Genomic DNA, 20,209 nt, shown 5'->3' with positions numbered 1-20,209 from the left:
GGTACTAAAGTTCATTGCAGCAAAAAGATCGCCGAAGCAAATTTGAAAGGAGAACATTTTAACTTCGTATTTTTTTTTTCTTGTTATTTTAATTTGTCGCATAACGTATGAAATTACGTATTCGTAAGGTACGAATGTATTCGAGATTAGATTAAGATTTTGAGGCCATTAAAAGGATTAAGAAAATAGAGAAAATCCAATTTGGGTCTAGGAAACTATTTTTAAAGTATCGAGGCTTAGGACAAGGCCGGAAAAATTTTCCCGAAAGGATTCGGTGAAGTGTCGGAGAAATAAGGATGTGTGGTGTTGTAATTTTCGGATTGGGCTTGAGGAAATTAAGAGAAAAAGAAAGTTGGAGCAGCGCAAGCCCACTTAGCCCAAAAGGAGGGGCAGATTCGACTTTTCACAATTAAAATTGGGAGAGGTATATAAGGAACACATCCCTCTCAAACCCTAGCCACTTCCCTCATTTTCCTTCAGCTCTCTCTCTCTCTAGCCGAGACTCTCTCTCTCATCCTCCTTGCCGGAAATCGCCGCCGCCGTACCGCCGCCGCACCACCGCCGGCCGCCGCCGTCGCCGGAACTCCTCTCCTCACCAAAATTTCCAGATTTTCTCCTCTTCCTTCCCTCTTTCCATTTCTCCAACCAAAATCAAGAAATTTGGCCATCCAACCCTCCAAAAACCCTAGAACCCGAAGCTAATTTGGGGGTTTTTGTGAATTCTTCTTTCCAAGCTTAAATCAAGGTAATATCCCTCCTAATCTAGCCTCTATTCATCCGATCTACATCTATTTCTTCCAAAATCCGAGTTTTTGATTTGGGTTTGTGATTTTGTTTGCATGAACCCGATTTCTCCTTGAACCATCAAGCTAGGCTATGGGTTTGACAAGGATTTGTGGTAAGGATCTATCCATGCAACCTTGTTTCGCAATTTTTGGTTGTGGTATTGATGATGGACGGATTTGTAGGTGAAGAAGGCCATGGAGGAAGCTTAGGCCGTGAGTTTTGAAGAAGAAAGGGTAAGGAATGGGTTTTGGACAAACCCTAGAATTTTTGGAATTTATTTGGTTGATTTTGATTTTGTTGAGATATTGTTGTTGTTGGAAAAATTGTGAAAAATAGAGTTTTGAAGAGAGTTTAATTAGTAGGATTTTATTGATCTAATTTTCAAAGGATTGGAAATTGGTGTTGAAGATTTGGTGAATTGTTGTTGTGTATTTTGGCCAAAAGAAAAAGAAAAGAATGAAGAAAAGGAAATGACTTTATTTTTGAAAGAACATAAAGAAAATGAAGAAAAGAGTAAAAGTTGGATTAAATTGAGGTTTTACTGTGGTAAAGTGGTAAAAAGTGAAGAAGGTGAAAGTAAAGGTAAATTCGGTAAAAAGGAGGTAAAAGGTAAAAGTGAAAGTGTGGAGGTAAAAGTCTTGGTAAAAGTAAAAATGTGAAAAAGGAGAAGTAATTGGGTAAAAGGGAAAAGTAAAACTTTATTTATAATTATTTACTTATTTATTTTTGATAAATAAGAAATAATGGTAAATAAGGGAATACTTGGTCAAAAGTCAGAAGTCAAAGTCAACGGTCAAAAGTCAACTCCGAGAGTTGACCAGGGTTGACCGACCTCGTAAAACGTGAGGATCGACTCGACTTTGGTCGCTCGGATTGACGATAGTTTAGCGGAGCGATAAGGACGTTTTTCCTTTTTAAGAAAGAAGTTGGTTTCCCAAATTGGTAAATGTTAAAAGAAGTAATTAATGGCCTCATTGAAATAAAAAAGGATTTAGCGTGTGCGATTACTTAAAGTTGATCATGATGTTTACCTGGATAATTACTTACAAACTAAGTAATGGTTTAGGAAACACGATCGTTAAGGAAGCTTAAGTGGAAAACATCAGAGTGTGGAATACGCCGGCATATTCCAGGTAGGGTGAGCTGTCCCTTCCTTGTTAGAGGCTTTTCGTTATATGTGGAATGCTCTAGTATAATATTATGTTGCCTGCAAGTACGTTTTGGTTGTTCATTAGTTGATGCCTCGTGATACATGTGTTTTCAGAACTGATAATTGCAAATTGTGAAAACCGAGGCTAGACTTGCATGTTGAGATACTGTACCCTTGTATGTGTGTACTTGTGACCTGAAAGTGAATGGGACCTAGACGCGTAGATTCCTAGGGATCCCACGGTGTCGATAACCGTGAACCTCCGGAGGGGGCCGTGCTCCTATGTTTGTCGAGAAAAAGTGAGTATAGACAGTGAACCAGTCATAGGAGACTCAGGGCCAGGAAATGGACACTTTCGCTACTTGTAGTCGGAAGTACTACAGAGTAGTTGGCCGGTTCTCATACTCAGGACGAACCAGGTCGGTCACTGATTTATTTTACTTTAGCCGGCAGGTAAGTATCTCGGAGCTCCAAGTGTGTGAAGCATACTGCACGTGTTTTATGAAAGAAAACAAATGTTTGTGGTTGCCACTTTTCTTAAAGCATTTTTCGATAAACGTGCACAATATTATGTAGTAAATATTTTCAAGTATATTATTTTTCAAACCTAGCATGGTTGGGTCGGCCCCTATTGGGCATGCGAGGACGAAAGCTCACCCCTACTATAGTGTGCAGGTTTCGAGCATGTGGTCGGGAAGCGTACAGGGGAGGCACGTGGCACGGCTTGGCGCATTTCTCTTTAGTTTTATCAAAAGAAGGTTTTGGTCCTTAATCGGATTTTGTAGTAGCTAGTTTATTTACTTTTTATTTATTTCCTACTCGTTTACAAAAATTCCGGGAGACCCGTAACCCTGGGGCGCGTCTCCCATACTTGTAGTTACTTAGTGATCCGTTTTATTTTCCAAATTGGGCTCCGATTGCAAGCCCAAAACTCTTAGCCCATTTCGAATTCCGCTTTTGAAAATGTGTTGTTAGGTTGCTAGAATGATTTGTCCAAGAAAGTGTTTTGTAAACCAACAACCTAAACTCAAAAGGCCTTGTGGTTTCGGGTTGATGAGCTATCGAGATGCCATTCGTGACATGTCGATTCCTCATTGGCTCGGAGTCGCGGCGCTGTGGGACCCCCCTCTCGGGTCACCACAGCCATACCAACAATTTTCAGAAACCAAAGGTGGCTTGAAAGTCCTTAGTGGCCGGGGGTTTCCATCACGGTCATAGCTATCACGGCTACAACCCTTGTCTCTATGATATCTCCTTTTGTCCCTCTCGTTTCGGCCGTAATATTCTTCATCATAAAATGGCCGATCAAAGTTTAAGCGTCGTCTAACTGGCTCCCTTTCTGAAAATCTTCTGTCCGGTTTATCAAGACGATGGAACACGCCTTTCGGACTTCCCCTTGGACTGTGAGGACCATACTTGTCTGGTGCATCTGGGGTCAATAGTCGCTTTGTGGTAACCTGAGACCTGAATCTCTGTTTGTCCGCCTCGGCCTTACCTGCTTCGGCCGAGATAATTCCTTTGCCACGAGGTTCTACTCTGGAATGCACCTTTTCCTCCTGTTGGTGCACTTTCGGCTTTTTGAGCCTAATTAGAAGTTTTACCAACCTGCTCTGGCCTCTGGAGTTTTAAAACCCCTTCAAGCATGACTTCTTCTTGGCACCGAGTGCACAAAACAGTTACTTTCGGCGGCTCAAGCTTGATACTCCTAATAGTGAGTCCTTCGACCGTTGGCTGGGCCGATGATTGGAGCTTACCAATAGTCTTGCTAGTATCTGCCGTTTTGCTTGGAGCATCCCCATCCTTGGGGACTCTTACATACACCATGCTCACTTGAGTTTCAGGAAATGGGTTGGTGTCAACCTTCTACATGCCAGTTGATACACATCGGTTCAAAACTGATGTCTTTTTCATTTAGCAACCGATGTCTCGTTAAGTGATGTCTATCACTCTTAAACATCGATGGAAAGCTGATGTCCATAAAATACATAGACATCGAAATTTCGAGAGTAACCGATGTCGCACATATGCCAAAAAGCTTTACAATTAAAATATTTCGATGTCTAAACCAAAACTTCTGATGTCTCATTTGGTATCAACATCAGTAAGTAGAGTTTTTCTTTGTAGTTAATTGATTTATAGTTCTATTTACTGTCTAATAGTAGCAAAATTAATCAAACTACATATCAAAGTGACCCTAAAACTGATGTTGTACAAACTTATGACATCAAATTTTTAGTAGTTTTTGATGTTAAATATAGATTGCACATCAGAATGTACTCTAGAATTAATGTCATTTGCACTTTAGATCTCGTAGTTCTTGATAAATTATGATGTAAAATGGTTAGTACAACATCAGTTTCTTTAAAAACAAATTGTCTGCAGAGGTTATTTTCAATATCAATTTTTATATTATTCAAATGAATAAATCCATTCACATAATAATGGATGCTCTTCTCATTACTCACATGATAGAGAAATACCAAAAAATTATTACCCGATATATCTTTCATAAACCAAAAGTTAAAATATCATGTTCTACAATAAGTAAACTACTTAAGTACTACTACATATTAAACAATGAAACTTAAATAATTTTGTCCAACTTAACAAACGATCAACAAAGACTACTTGTTCCATAAAAAGCAGGACTACAAATATCACGCTTCATCATAAACGTCTACAAGTATTTCCTTGTAACAAACTCACTCCATTCAACCCGCACCTCATCAATTTGCTCTTGTGAGTAGCTGGTTCTCTTCGACTTCCTACTCCACTACATAATTATGCAAACATATTTTACAACACAATGTATATACAACATAACTAATACTCAATTATTACTTAAAAGTTAAATGCTTACCTTCTGTGCAAAAGAAAGCATTGGATCCTCAATCAATTCCTTCATGTATCTCATGACATAGTAACCACATTCACCACCGCCCACTTGTTTTGGTGCACCCTATTGTAAGTGTGAATGTCAAGAACCGATCAACTTATAGTTTATAACAGAACCAATGATAACAAACCAAAAAAAAAAAAAAGACAGAACCAATGATAAGGCTTTTGAACGCCAATTTCCTAGCCCTCTATCGATTCCTCATAGCTGTAGTAGCATTAGTAGTGTAGCTAATCCAACTTGTGCATTTTTCTATTTAAACTTGTGGACATAAATGCATATAACAATGGATCTTATTTATAGTGAAGAACTAATGAATATTACATACCGAGAGATTTATCCATCGTGATGCTTTTTTGCCATGTCTACCCGTAATTCCATTAAATAATTTGATTGCACTTCATAAAAAAAGAAATTCAAATTAGCATTAAAAATGGTTAAAAATTCTATTTCAATATACATAAAGCATTATAAATAAACTTACTTGTTCACAGTTTCCATCCACTTGGGGTATTGTCTTTCCAAAGAGTCCACAATGTAGACAATGTCTTTTTCTTCATTTATTATAGCCAACATCCAATGGTCACTGAAAATCCAACAATATATTCTTAAGAGTGAATTTTATTCATGACATATACACACACTAATGCCATTTGCTGATGCATTTGAAAAACATTATATGTACTATAATCACCTGGGATTGTAAGGCACCAAAAATATGCGATCAGAGACTTTCCTTGTTGCATCCGTTCTACTAAATTGTTGATCACTACATTCTTTGAATATGATACCCCAATAGAGACGACCCGTGCAGGATCCACGAACCCAAATGTATCAACCATGTCAGATTTCTCAAGGACCTCATATAGGTACCTAACAAATGAAGTGCGTCAAAAATCTAGAATACACAAAGTCATTATTCATTAGAAGTGCGTCAAATACAATGTCCTCTTTGCTTCAATGATCTTTCTTAAAGCTCCATACTGTATGTATTGTTCCTTAAGAGATTGATACCTTAATTTTAAAATAAATAATTGTCTTTTACTTGATATTTACTAACAGCTAAGTAAGATAGGATACTAGGTAGCAAGTTTTGACGTTGACAACTACAGCTAGCAATTATTGTACTACTGGTTTCTAGTATAGAAGCACAGAAATCATAATTCCTCTAGTCCTGGTCAACATCAACAGGATAACAAATCTAGGAAGTGAATCGATAACAAGGATATACTTGGCTTATTAATTGTAAATAGTTGTAATATAAAACTAAATTAAAGAAGAAAAACTACCTCATGTAAGCCACTATGCAGTTTGCGCTGAGCCATTGCATCTCCATTAAGTGAATAATATCATCTCTGAAGATATACAAATCTCGAGGCATTCCTTCTTCAAATGCCTCATAAGTTGAGATAAAAACGTACGTAAGAGTGATTCTACTAAAATGGAAAATACACTCACAGCTTTCAATCCGTATAATGTTGGCCACCCACTGAGTTAAAAATGGTGGCTTGTGAAAGTTCCTAATCTGGTCTGCAAACTGCTGCTGACCTATAGTCGCTAAAACAGCTGTTTCTCCAAATCCAGAAGACTAAAAAGGGTGAAATCGCTGTAACAAAAACTAGACACACTTCCCCCTTTTCCTATAAAATTTTACAGTCCAATTAAATCAGAGTAGAAAACTATAGACCTGCAAATTCAGTGTTCTATTATGCAGATTCTGCAGAAAGCTGATTCTGATATTGGTGTACTTGGTTTGCCATTGTGGAAGCTACATGGCACGAAATTAAAAACTGTTTTTCAGGCATATGTGAGACATGTATGTCTAAGTTTCTGCAAATTTTCAGCTCCATATTCCCACTGGTTTAAGAACTATGGTCTTCCAAAGTCAATCTACAGTAATAATTTCTGTTCTGACCCTCCAGCATTCCAACCAATATTCCAGAAGATTTAGAACTCCAAATGCAAAACCCTTATACAGGGAAACACTAGACATATAGACCTACAATCCCACAAAGTATCAGAACTTATGCTCTCACGAGGTCAGAACTCTAGGACTCCAAAGTCGACTGATATTTCTGGCAGAGCTTAAAATCCAAAAACTTTGAGCAAGAATTTGGCAACCTAAGATTTAGCACCCCTCAATTTAATTTTCTGGTTCAAGAACCCCAGATATTACTCTACTTTACCCACAAGCTAAAACCATCACCTAAAAGCCTTCTCGTTCTCTTTAAATGCACACCGTTTAAATCATGATTACAAAGGCTTCCTGCTTTTAACCCATCAAACACTAAGGGGGGTGTATTCAATTCAGATTTTAAAAGATTTTGTTTGAGTTTTTATAATCCATGGATTTACTTAATCCACGGATTGTTTAAATTATATATGGACTCTGATTGATTCTAATGGATTGATTTACTGATATTTGTTTTGATTTTACAAGTCCTAATCAGCCAAAATGTGTGTGTGTGTGTGGCAATGTACCATTCTTTATGTTGTGTATAATGACATATGAATAATAAGAGAAAACTAATCAGCCAAAATATTACACAAAAAATAAAGTAATAAACTAATGACATAATTTATTTCATATCTAATTTACAAAAGAAACATGTGTGTATGTGTCATCTTAACAATACTATTGAAAGTGAGCTTAATTAGCTAGAAGGATTAAAAAAAAAAAAATTTAGATGAAAGCAGAGGCAGAGGATGATATATAGTGGGAAGATAGGTCTAAGACAAAATGGATGAGTGTCACCTATTGAGAGCTGCTTTTTTTTTTTGGTGAATAGCTTCTTCATTTTTTGAGTGACAAAGAATCCATCAAAATCTCATGGGAAGTGGTTGGATTGTTTTGAGTTTTGATATGTATAAAAAGCACTATAAAATCCTTCAAAATCCAGCATTTAATGAAATCCTTAAAAATCTGTATACTTTTGAATATCTGCAGATTTGAATGGATAATTCTAAATCTTAATTGAATACATCAAGATTTTAAGGGATTATTTAAAATCCCAATTGAATACCCATAGACTTTCAAAATACAAAAAAATCTTATAGACTCTTAAATGAATACACCCCCCTAAAACTGGCCTATATAGCACAATCACAATAAAGAAACATAAATTACAAATCATACAATCCAAATTTGATAACCGAAGAATTGGAAAAGAAACTAAAAAAATTAAACTTCAGCAGATATGAAACTAAAAGCTCCAACTGAAATTAAGAATGATAGGAACTCACCCAATCCTTCAATTCTTGTTCTTGCACTCAATGAACTCTAATTTCACAGTAGGTTCTTCCGGAGACCGCACATTGTTTGGGATTCGTGAAAGAGATACCAGGAGTTGGTGAAGAGCAGAGTACTGAAGCACGATGAGGAATATTGAGAGAGAAGCCGAAAATTTGGGAAGAAAATCAGTTCGTGAGCAAGAGACTCCATGTTCGCGCGAACTTTTTTTTTTTTTTCAATTAATTTCGTTTTGTTTTGAGATGATAGATGGTACTCTCTGAAAACTGAAAATATGAAGATGTGCTTGGAGATAGATAAAATAAAATAAAAACAACAAAAAAACGAAACAAAAGGAAAAGGATAAAGCATCGATACTTAGCGGTTCCCCATTTCCCGCTATTCCTCAATCTCTTTTTTTTTTCCAATACTTAGTTGAATCTGCAGCTTAGTCTTTTTTTTTTGGGTTAATGCTTATACACCCCAAATCCCTGAGAATACTTCTCATACACCCCAGTGTCTTATTTTTCTTCCTCTTTACACATCTTTTTCTCCTTTCCATTCCTACCAACCCATCTTATCAAAATCCCTACCAGTAGTACCCTTTCTTTGTTGTCCTTGTCAGTCTGGTTTCTTTGATGTCTGTTTCCTTTCTTTACTTAAAGTTTTGTTGAAACGTGGTGGGCCCATCAGAATTTTATTTGTTTACATATATATACAGCTGTTGCAATCATCCTCTATTTCAAAGGTAAACAGTACACTTTACTATTCAGAATTTCGATCGTTGACAGACTTGAGTTGAATGCTATCTGCAAAAATACTAGCAAAGAATTGCATAAGGAAAGAGAAAAATTGAAAAAATTAACAGATTATAGAGAACGTCTTAGTAGAGAAACTCCCAACTACTGGGATATTATCTATAGACTTCAAACTAGAATCTATAAATTAGAACAAGATATTGATAATCTCTTATATGTTCTGGAAGAGGAACAAAAACCTCTTGATTATTTGAGCATTGGTTAGATCCGCAAATCACTGGTATCAGAGCTTGTAAAGAGCTCAGCAGGGGAATCCCCAATGGGGACAATGTCTGATTTGATAATAGAGAGACTGAATTCTCTATTAAAATCTTCTGATGAAAAATATCAGAACCTGCAGAAAGAAATATCTAGATATCAAGAGCATCTAGAAAAAATTCCTGTTATAATCCACCAATTAGAAAAATTGGAAAACAAACTGGATTATATCAAAGAACTTCCAAAAACGGAAGAAGAAAAACTAACGAGTGTTAGTAGAAAAATCAATGAACAGCAAAAAACGCTGGATTCTATGAAAAGTATACTGAAGGACAAGAAAGTGCCTACAGTAAAAGCAAAGAAAGCTAATGGGTTCAAACCATTAGAAAGACCGGAAAAGAATCCTGTTCCAAACGTGATTTTTCTGGATCCCTCAACTAGTTCTACTAGTATTCGGTATGAAAAGCCGAAAGAAACTCGAGATGTCAATATGATGAGCATCTTCGGGAAAAAGAAAGGAGTACAACTCCTAAATGCTGAAGAATTTGAATACAACGAAATCGAGCATGAGGTAAAAAACGCCTAAATTCCAAAGCTAGATTTCAAACAAATATACAAAAGGGGAACATTTGACCTGATGGACAGCCATCATTTCAAATTACTGGAATTTACAACCCCCTCCACAACAGGAGAAACAGATCTACTACTGATCACTCCTGCTGAAGTTGCCAGAGCAAAAGCAAAAAATTATCAATTTATGCACATTGGAGCAGTCCAAGTTGGCATAAAACTTCTTGCTCGAGAAGGCATAAACTGTTCAGTTCTATGTGTCTTACAAGACAATAGACTAACAGATTTTCAAGCTAGTCTGTTGGGTACACTTGAAGCATCTTTGTGCAACCAGGTGGCGTATTTCAACTGCTTCCCCAACTTCTCAACCAGCTTGAAGGATGCAGCTCACTGTCTAAGACTAAGAGTTAAGACAGATGGCATATCTATGAAAAATGATATGCAAGAACTTGCAATAGTATACAGGATATACTATAAACTAATGAGTACCATAGTAGAGCCAAAGACAAGGATATCAAACATCCCTGGTCTTACTACTGGGTACCTCACTAGTCAGAAGAACCATTCACAGCAAATTCACAGGGTTACTTGGAATATTGAAGTAACTTTTCCTATTGAATGGAAACTATCTGGCTCGAAGCTACCAGCAGAAAGTGCAAAAGCTAAAATTTATGAAAGTAGAAAGACTGGAGAAATCAGTCTAAATTTTGACAATCACAGAAAAAGTGATGTCTGTCCTGAAAACATCAGGATAAACAAAAATCTTCTCAGAAGAAGCTACAGCACTAGAGAGGCTAGTGTTAGTGGTACACAAAACTCTGAAGAACCCTCAGAGTCCATCACTGAAGAAGAATTAGAAGCTGATCTGAACAGACCAATTAATATGCTTAGAGCACAAAAGCTCTTTGATCTCTATGATGAAGCAGAATCTTGCGAAAATCCTGAACGATTAGAAAAACTAATCGAAGAAATGAAAAAATTCAAACCAGGAAAGGAGAGAAAACTCCTACCATACCAAGATATTGAAATGGAAGAAGGAGGTAGCTCCAATTCCAAAACAGTCATCATTAGAGAAAAGGGAAAGATAAAACTCCCTATACATAATGCCCCTACGGGCAGAAATGGAGAAAGAAATTCTCAAAGATTTGTCCCAGAGGACAAGATTCCCAGAGTACCAATTTCCAACTATGGTATCTGGCTCGATCTAGACAAAGCTCTAGACAAGAGGAAAACTCTTGACCAATGGGTAGACAGCCTGATGATGGCATCCGCTCTTACCCTTGGGAAATTTGAAGCTCCTGATCTTCAGACGTACTTTGAGACTACTCTCACTGGGGTAGCTAAGAAGTATTACTTTTCCTTCAAATAAACTGCTAGAGGAAAAGAATGGCTAGAAGAGATCAGAACTTCGAAATCTCCGTATGATTTTGCAGCACCCCTGTACGATCAATTCTGTGGAGATCTTTCAAATTTCAGTGAAAAGGCTAAAGAAACGGCCAAATCGAATATCTATGCACTAAAGATTTGTGACATGAGATATTTTGAAGAATACTTGAATGAATTTCAAGAATATTACTGTACGATTGGTGAACTAGAGAATACTGATCTAGTCAACCTGTTGCACAGGAAACTCCCTGAACCATGGAGAACAGCTGTGAGAGAAAGCATAGCTGAAAAACCAATTGAAAGATTTTCAGTTGGAGGAATTGCCGACAGAATCCGGCAATTACTGAAAGAACAATGCAAAGCCAATCTGAGAGCAAAGATGGCCAAGAAACAACTCAAAGGAGTTGAAAATTTCTGCTATGGAATATTGGATATACCCACTAACTGGGGATGTCATGAATCCAAGTTCCTCAGAAAAAGAAAAGAAAAATATTACCCCAAAAAATTCTACAAGGGTAATAAGAAAAGAGATTGGAAATTCAAAAAAAGTTCCAATTACAAGAAACAACAGGACGAAGGTCCAAAAAAGAAATTCTTCAAAAAGAAGAATACTCATCAGCATAAACAACAACCCAGCAAGAAAGCTTGCAGATGTTGGTTATGTAAAGCTGAAGGGCACTATGCCAATGAATGCCCAGAAAAGGGTAAAAGATCTACTAACGCTCTCTTTGAAGAATATGAGCATATAGTAGAATCAACAAATATGAAAGGCTACGAAATAGCCTATTCTGATGATGAAGAAGACAACACGTCAGTTTACTCTGCCTGGTCTGAAGAAGAAGATTCATCTGAGTCTGAGACAGATTCTGAAGTAGAGTACTTCGAATCCAGACAAATGAATGTTTTGAAAATCAAAAACTGGGAAGAAAGTAAGACAGAATCTTTAATGTCTTCTTATCAGGTGAACCCTGGTACATTCGTTTGTGACTACTGCTTATGTCACGAAAAGGATGGTCTCCCGATGTTTTGTGAAGAGTCAAAAAAGACTTATCACAAAGAATGCTTCATAGCTGAAGCAAGAAGAAAAACCAAGAATGGCCTTGTCAGCCAATTAGTAGAACAAGAATATGAAGAATATTTCTCTGAACAAAAAGAGAAAAAGGTAGAAGCCTTGTTCCAAGAAATCATAAAACCATCTTCCTCAGAAATAAAGGAAGAAAGCATCAAAGAAGAAAAAATCAATGAAGATATTGATCTGGTTGAACCACCAGAAATTGTTCCAGAAGAATGCAAACCATTCATTCCAAAGGAACAAGCTCAGGAAAATGAGCTTCAACAATCGAAAGTCATCTCTACTAGTAGATACAGTAACTACATAGAGATTGGACTAAAATTCCCTGATCATAAAAAATATCATCTACATGCCTTTGTATATAATGGATCAGGATTTACAGTTGCAAAAAGATTTGCAATTCCAGAAGAACTCTGGAAAGAAGATAAGAAAAGAACTGCTACTGGTGTCACATTCGATGGAAGTCATCTCACCATGAATAAAGTAGCAAAAAATGTTCATATCACCATTGGTGGAGGAACATTTATCATCCATAATGTCTGGCAATCTGAAGGCTAAGGCGCAGATTTCTTGTTGGGAAATGATTTTATTCTCCAATAGAGATTTATTCAAGATGAAGAAGTAATAGGCTTCAGAAAAGGAGAACGGGTGTTCTGGGCAGATAGGCTTACTCAAGCCAAAAGTGTAGTAGGTCCTCACTTTACTACCCAATATCAGAGATCGCAACAGAATAGTGGTGATCTTACCCCCTACAAACCCAAATTTGAACCCATACTCCAAATTAAACAACAACAAGAATTACTTGTTGAAGAATCTTCTGAAGAAGAAGCAGAGGAAACTAGTGAAGAAGAAGAAGCTAGTTTCATCCATGAGCATAACCTCAAGCATTTCTAGAATAAGCTTGAGTCTCAGAAAATTCCCACTCTTGAGAAAATCAAGAAACTACTCGAGCAGAACATCGATGTAGATCCCCAGAAGTTTTGGGAAAAAGACCCAGTGGTCTGTGAATTAATATTGCATGACATGAATGCTATCTGTCATGTCAAAGCCATTCCTCAGTACAAAGAGGAAGACCAAAAAGAATTCAGAAAAGATATTGAAGATCTCCTGAACAAGAGATTAATTCAACCTTCCACTAGCCCTCATCATGCTCCAGCATTCTACGTGAGAAATCATGCAGAAAATCTAAGAGGAAAAGCTAGAATGGTGATTGACTACAGAGATGTCAACAAGAAGACTGTCAAAGACGGTTATCAAATTGCTCAAGTAAGAGTATTGATTAACCAGCTCAGAGGAGCTAAAGTCTTTTCGAAATTCGATGCAAAGTCGGGTTTCTGGCAAGTCAAGATGCATCCTGAGAGTATACCTCTCACTGCATTTGGAACACCTCAAGGACATTACGAATGGTTAGTAATGCCTTTTGGTCTAAAGCAAGCTCCCTCAATCTTCCAGCGAAAGATGGATAATATCTTCAAACATGTTGCGGAGTTTTGCGTCGTCTACATAGATGACATTCTGGTCTTCTCCAAAAACAGAGAAGAACACATGAAACACCTTCATGAGGTTGTTAAGCTGATAGTTCAGCATGGAATCATCCTAGGTGAAAAGAAGATCTTCTTTATCCTCGATGAAGTTGATTTCCTAGGAATAAATATCAAAAATGGAGTGATAAAACTTCAACCTCATATCCTTGAGAAGATCTGGCAATTCCCAGATAAAATTCCTGATGCTAAGAGTCTAGAGAGATTCCTTGGTGTCATAAATTACGGGAGAGATTTCATTCCCAAAATCTCAGGGTTAACAGCAATGTTATCTCCTAAAACAAGTTCCAAAAGAAAATGGAACTTCACAGAGGATGATGAAAAAATAGTAAAGCAGATAAAAAATCTCTGCAAAAACCTCCCTCCTCTTCAACAACCAGAAGAAAATGATGAGATTATCCTCCAGACAGATGCGAGTGATAATTACTGGTCCGGTGTTGTTCTAGCGAAAGCGCCTGGAACTAACATTGAAAAGATCTGTAAATTTTGTAGTGGCAAGTTCAGCCCTGCAGAATTGAATTATCCCACAGGGGAAAAAGAAATTTTGGCTGTAAAGAAAACGATTTTAAATTCTCCAGCTTTTCTTGGAAAACCCTTTACTGTTCGCACCGATTGTGCCAGAGTAAAGAATTTCAAAAATTTCAAACTTGATAAAGCTGTTGATAGAGGAAGACTAGCTAACTGGCAATTATTTCTTAACCAATACGATTATGTTGTTGAATTAATTGCAGGAAACAAGAACTATCTTCCAGACGCCTTGACAAGAGAATTAGCCATGTTCAACAGAAGAGATGACGACGAAGGTCGCAATCCCAGAAGCAGAAGACTTGGGAAAGAACATGAAGATATCGAGGATCCCAAAGAAGAAATCCTCAAAAAATTCCTGCTAGGTCCAAAAAGACCAGCCATAACTAATCAATCCCAGGGTAAAGGATTGGCTAGCCCGTCTCAAACGGCAGACAGTAAAGACTCATCAAGACCGTTGACGGCTGTTGCTTTGCCAAAAAGCAAACCTACTCCAATTGGGGTAATTAATGTTTTTAATTATGAACTTCGAACTTTTGATACTCCTGTGTTCAGAACTGGCAGGAGACTCGCTTACCACCAGAAGGCAATTCTGGATAACCTTTTATTTGCCTTCCAAGAAAGAAGCAGTGGTCTAATGTTCCCAGCTCTCTTCGCATTAGCCGAAGAACTCTATGAAAATGGCAGGCCACAGTTCGAAGAACTACAGCAGAGTGCTGTCAAGAAAGAAAAAATTAACTTCCTTGAAAGTCCAGAAAGTGCTAGGGTCCCTATCATGGCACTCACTGAAACAGATTGGCATGAGTTCCACAATCTGATAGGAAGGCACAATTCAGAAGACCTAGTTCCTCCAACCCTCTTCATCATAGCTGGACCATATGTTGCAAGATACTTGGTAAATGTTCAGAGTGAACATCCCCAAGAACACAAGCTTTGGCTTGTTGAAAATGGTTTTGTCCATAATCTGTGGACTAAAACAAATGATGATCTAAAAGGTTTGCCGCCCATCATCGTCAATACTGTCAAGAATGTCAGAAAAACTGACAGCACACTTCGACTAAAGTTTAGATCCACTCCTCCAGAATGGATCCGAAAGGCAAACGGTGAGGTTGAATATATTTCTCCATATCATTATGTGAGAATCATTCAAAGAGAATATCTACAACCTGCCTGCGTTGGGTACAATGGTCAGCCAAACTCAAGCATCCCATGGATGAAGGCCATGGCCCTGGAGTACATTAAAAAGATCATCTCTGAAGACATCAGCAATACATTCCTGGCAGCAGGAGAAAAAACTATTATCACTGCCTATGATCATCCTGACGTAGTCAGCAGTGACCTATTTCTATCTCTCACCAGAAAAGAGATAGACTTGACAATGGCATGCATGTAGTGGGTGGAAAAGCTTGAAAATGACAACCACTACAAGATGTATGTTGATACAGATGTCGAAGACAATGTCACAACCACTCGCATGGCCCAGACAGACAACAACTCATTTGTCTTTGGCCACCACTCTGAAACAAATGAGAACATGTGAAGCTACAGGTGAAGAATAAAGCACCAACTTTGCAACTGTAGAACTTTAGACTTTTTCTAAAGGCTACTTTTGCTTTTTCAAAAGAAGAAAGAGACACTTCACCCACTCCTTTTCTGCTTTCCCCATCCGACCTCCATCATCAGGAGCACTAAGAAAGCTGAAAAGTCACGGAGTTGTTCTGTACATTAAATGTTTTTGAATTTGATTTTGAGTTCCGCTCCCTATATAAGGAGCTTTAGTTTTAGTTGTAAGGCATTCGAAAACGGAAACATCAGTCCGATATTCGAAAATTTCCATATCAGTTAGAAACTTGAGCAGAAGAGTCTTCTCTCAAATAGTTTAGCAGTGTGCTTCCCTTCCTGTCTAAGTGTGAAGTAGTGTGCTTTCATTACAAGTAAGTACATGTTCTCATTCTTATGAATAGTTAAACAGACTTTTGCTGTTTGCTTGAGAATGAGGCTCTGAATGTTTAACATGTATGTATATTTGAATAAATAAATTCATGTGGTTGCTCACCCACTTCTTCAAGTATAGTTGTCATTATATTTCCTTAATTATAGTTGTCATTATGTATCACTATCTAGATGCATGCATTCTATAGAAATCCAAGGTTCTGATAATTATCTGAAAAAATCAGTTTTAAAACCAAAAATTAGGACAAGCAGCAGTGATTCCGCCTGTTAAAGTAACCGTTATGTGAAAAACTTAGGCATGTTGAAGGCTAGTCTTGTTTTGGCTTTTGTCGTTTAAAACAAAGTTTTCTCAAATAATACTGTTAAGACCACGGGTCAATATAGGATACTAAAGGCATTTCTGAAAAAACTTATCCCTCATAGTCTTTCCATAAAAGTAATAGTGTAATACAAGAGTGTTGGGCAGTTGGGCAAAATACAGAGGCTTTTTGGGTATACGGGAAGAGACCCTTTTTTTTTTTAGGGAAATGGAATATATTCCAATGATCGAAAAGATCATAACGACCGTACAAGGTCAATCTAGGGGATCCGAAGATCACCCATTACAATCACTGCTCAATTGACTACACAAATAGTCAGACTAATACTCATAAGGGAATGCGAAAACTAAAATCCAAAAAGAAACTGCAAAGCTACTAACCAAAAGGAAACTACAAAGAAAAAACAACTAACAACTATGTTTATTCCAAAATACAACCCTAATTCTCCGCATCTACCATGAATGGCTTGGGGCCTAAGACCATCTTGGTGTACCCTTCCGCTGTTCAAAGTAGTGAATAGCCTCAAATTAGAGTCATATAGAAGTCCAGCCCACAACAAGCCCAACAAGAGGCCCGGCCCAACCGCTGGCCCAAACAAGAGAGAGGAGGGAGAATGGACTGAACCAGAAGCCCAGCCCACACCCACTACCCTGAATCTGCAACTCAGACCATCGATCACCGGAACCCTAGGAAGCTTGCCGGAGGGACTGCTACCACACCAAGCAAGCAAGCCGCCACTGCCATTCTGGCGGCCGACCTCTATCTTCAACCATCCCCGCCACCTTGAGGGACCTAGGTCCGACCTAGAGGATAGCCTCGCAGGCTAAACAAGCCCGATCTGCTGCAAAAACCAGCAGTGCCTTCGAAGAGATGCCGACAAAGGTGCACCGCCAACAACCAGAAACCAGATCCGTCGCCGCCTCACACCCACTTCTCGTGCAGAGATGCCGGTCGTCCCCGATCCCAAATCCGAGAATACTCCCCTCTGCTGCACACGCGAGCGTCGCACACAAGATACGAACGGCGCCTGAAGACCCCCCCTGACAGGCAAGGAAACCCAGTGGCCGTCGCCCTGCCACCAAAAACCCTAGGGTTTTGGTATACTCAGCTCCGAAAAAGATGGAGCGACTTTATGTGCTACCTAATACTTTCCCTGCAGCTTAGTCTTAGCTGTTCACATTATTTAAAAATAATAAAATAATTAATATCAGGTCTTATAAGGACTCATGTCTATATTCTTAATAGACATCAGAAAATATTAAATTTGATGTCTACATTTTTAAGACATCAGTTTTCTTCTCAACCGATATCCTTTAAGTGATGTCTATTAAAAGATTTGTAGTAGTTCAGGGAACTTGAGAGTTCCTGCATCAATGAGATCCTGTATCATATCACGAAAAATAACACAATTGTTAGTTGCATGCTTCCATGAATTATGATACTTGCAAAAAGTCTTCCCCTTGATTTCTTCGGCCTTGGGGAGTATATGGCCGAAAGAAAGTTGAATCATCTTCTCGACCAAGAGTTGATCAAAGATCAAATCGGCCTTAGCCATTTGGAAGTTTCGTTCGTCATTTGGAAATCATCATTCCCTGTTCGGCAGTTTCTTATCTGTTTAATTGTGATTTAGTCGTACTTCACAGATATGATTGTACCGCTGCACTGGAAATTTCCACACAAGACAATTACAATGTCGGATTAGAAACAAAATTTCAACAATGTCATATTATTGAGCAACGAAACCATAAGCGTTCATTTAACAATGTACAGTAATTGTAGAACTCGCTATATTGAAGTTTCTTTTAGTGCAAACTGAAAACGCAACAATACAAATACTTAAATGTTACTCCGAAAGATCATTCCTAGTCCTTCCGTATGAATTCATCTAATATTGAGAGAGATTGGTTATCACTCATCAACTGGAAATCCCACCTTGCATTCATCTACCCATATGAATCCTCCGCCATGGCAAGCAACCTGACCACCATAAGATATTTGAAATATTTCAAACCGCCAAGTTTCACGGTTCAATTTGCCATGACTGGATATATACTACCACATCACAATGATTATGCAGAGATTACCTCGCTCCCCCCACAAAACCAGTACGGTCTGTCGTAGTGTTCAGATATTCCTCTAGATATGTATGACTGCATTTGCATCCCACATATGTTGCAAATGGGTCCTTCATATGGCACACCATTGTATTTATGGGCTGCACTTTTCATCATATTCTGCAACGCATACGTCAAATGCAATCACAAGTACGCACACCATTGTAATAACATTGATCAAAGAAGGCATCGTAATATCATACTTACCATATCTACTTTAATTTCCTCATTCGGATTCCCACCAACATGGAGTTTGTCTACTGATATACGAGTGTGACACCGCACTCCTTCAAATGCTCGCTTCCCTGCGGCCTACATTGAACCAAAACCCATATAGGACTCGATTTATTAAATGAAACATACTTTTTCAATAAGGACAGCCACAATTGAATTATCTTACAGCCAGTGAGGCGTTGCATATCCAGAATGCCTTTCGATACTCAATAAGAGAGGGATTGCAAACCTTTGCCGGCGCTGTCCAAGTCGACATATTTATGAAGTTCTTGGCATCATCTCGCACAGTATGGTCACCGCCCTCGTCATCGTTCCCGTTACTCACCTTAGTAGACATGTACCTTGCTCTCCTCTCCTCACTCCAGTTTTGGAACTTCGTTAAAGATGGAACATACTCACTCATAAACTGTTCAATATGTTTTCTAGGTTCACCGTCTCCTAGCACATGCCTGCCCTCCCACACTCCCCCCTTACAATTTACATAAGGATAATATGACCATGCATCATAGATCCACCCTTCCCCGTAGGTTAGTGGAAACTAATCAGGGATCTTTGTTAAAGATAGCCCTTGTACAGCGTTGATGATTTTTATAATATCTCCAATTGTGCTCCATTCCATTTCCACTGGCTTTTCACCTACAAAATCCTACTGTCAGCCAACGCCACATCTATTATATAATAATACTGTACTTACTAATGTTTAACCTATAGGTTTGAATGATCATTTACTATATGATAGCAGCCCTACCCCAACCTGAACTTCTTCGGATTTCATCCCCATTCAGTAATTGTTTTTGCACATTTTGTTTTGTTGGTTTTTATTTTTTTCTTTAAATCTGATATTCAAATAGGAAATGAGAGATCCTTCCTATGAATTGAAGATATCTCCCATAAAGCAACATATAAACAACATATGTATAGGACTGTCGTAGAACTCGATGGATTCTACTTACTTGTTGCAGACATTCTCGTAGATGATGATTCAATTCTTACTCACAGATGTTTCAATGAACATTCATACACATTCCCCTCCTTCATTGCAATTGTAAACCAATAAGCATATAATCCTGTCACATGCACACCTGCAAAAGGTGCTGCTGAACTGGTTTTGACCTCACAATAATCTCTAAAAAATCACAATGTCAATCCAATTTCCAGAAGGCTATGGCTCTCTTGCTATTATAAAGCAAAACAAGCGATGACGTCAAGTTGTGTTCTTTTTCAGCCTTCCACCTATTTCCCTCATCAAATGTAGACAATATTTGTTTAATGGATTTGTGGATCTTGATGTACGTCCTATCAAATCTCAGAAGGAATGCATTTGGGGTCCCGAGAATCTTATCAAGCTACAACTAAACTAGTGAACAGCATAACCTCACCATTTGGATGGAATAGGGTATTTTTAAAAAATTTGGTT

At 38.1% G+C, this 20,209-nt stretch overlaps 1 protein-coding gene across 1 annotated transcript; it reads right to left on the bottom strand.

Annotated features, from left to right (window-relative positions):
* Nucleotides 1-4,613: 4,613 nt before the first annotated feature.
* LOC133730637 (uncharacterized) lies at nt 4,614-5,555 on the bottom strand. The gene is made up of 4 exons (XM_062158188.1): nt 5,317-5,555; nt 5,161-5,230; nt 4,797-4,895; nt 4,614-4,709 (listed from the first exon to the last, which is right to left on the bottom strand). Exons 1-4 carry the CDS (start codon nt 5,406-5,408, stop codon nt 4,614-4,616), a joined length of 357 nt encoding a protein of 118 aa, XP_062014172.1. The 5' UTR covers nt 5,409-5,555.
* Between the last annotated feature and the right edge of the window lie 14,654 nt (nt 5,556-20,209).

The sequence above is a fragment of the Rosa rugosa genome, chromosome 2, assembly GCF_958449725.1.
Source record: "Rosa rugosa chromosome 2, drRosRugo1.1, whole genome shotgun sequence".
Classification (NCBI taxonomy): domain Eukaryota; kingdom Viridiplantae; phylum Streptophyta; class Magnoliopsida; order Rosales; family Rosaceae; genus Rosa; species Rosa rugosa.
The sequence above is the reverse complement of the archived record's forward strand: the minus strand, read 5'-3'. Positions and strand labels throughout refer to the sequence as shown.

Excerpts from the sequence above, each read along its gene's own strand:
- LOC133730637 (XM_062158188.1), bottom strand. The coding sequence starts at position 5,408 with ATGTTGGCTATAATAAATGAAGAAAAAGACATTGTCTACATTGTGGAC. Across the intron at positions 5,231-5,316 it reads TGGATGGAAACTGTGAACAA|TGCAATCAAATTATTTAATG; the intron begins GTAAGTTTATTT and ends TTTTTTATGAAG. Across the intron at positions 4,896-5,160 it reads CACGATGGATAAATCTCTCG|GGTGCACCAAAACAAGTGGG; the intron begins GTATGTAATATT and ends CACTTACAATAG.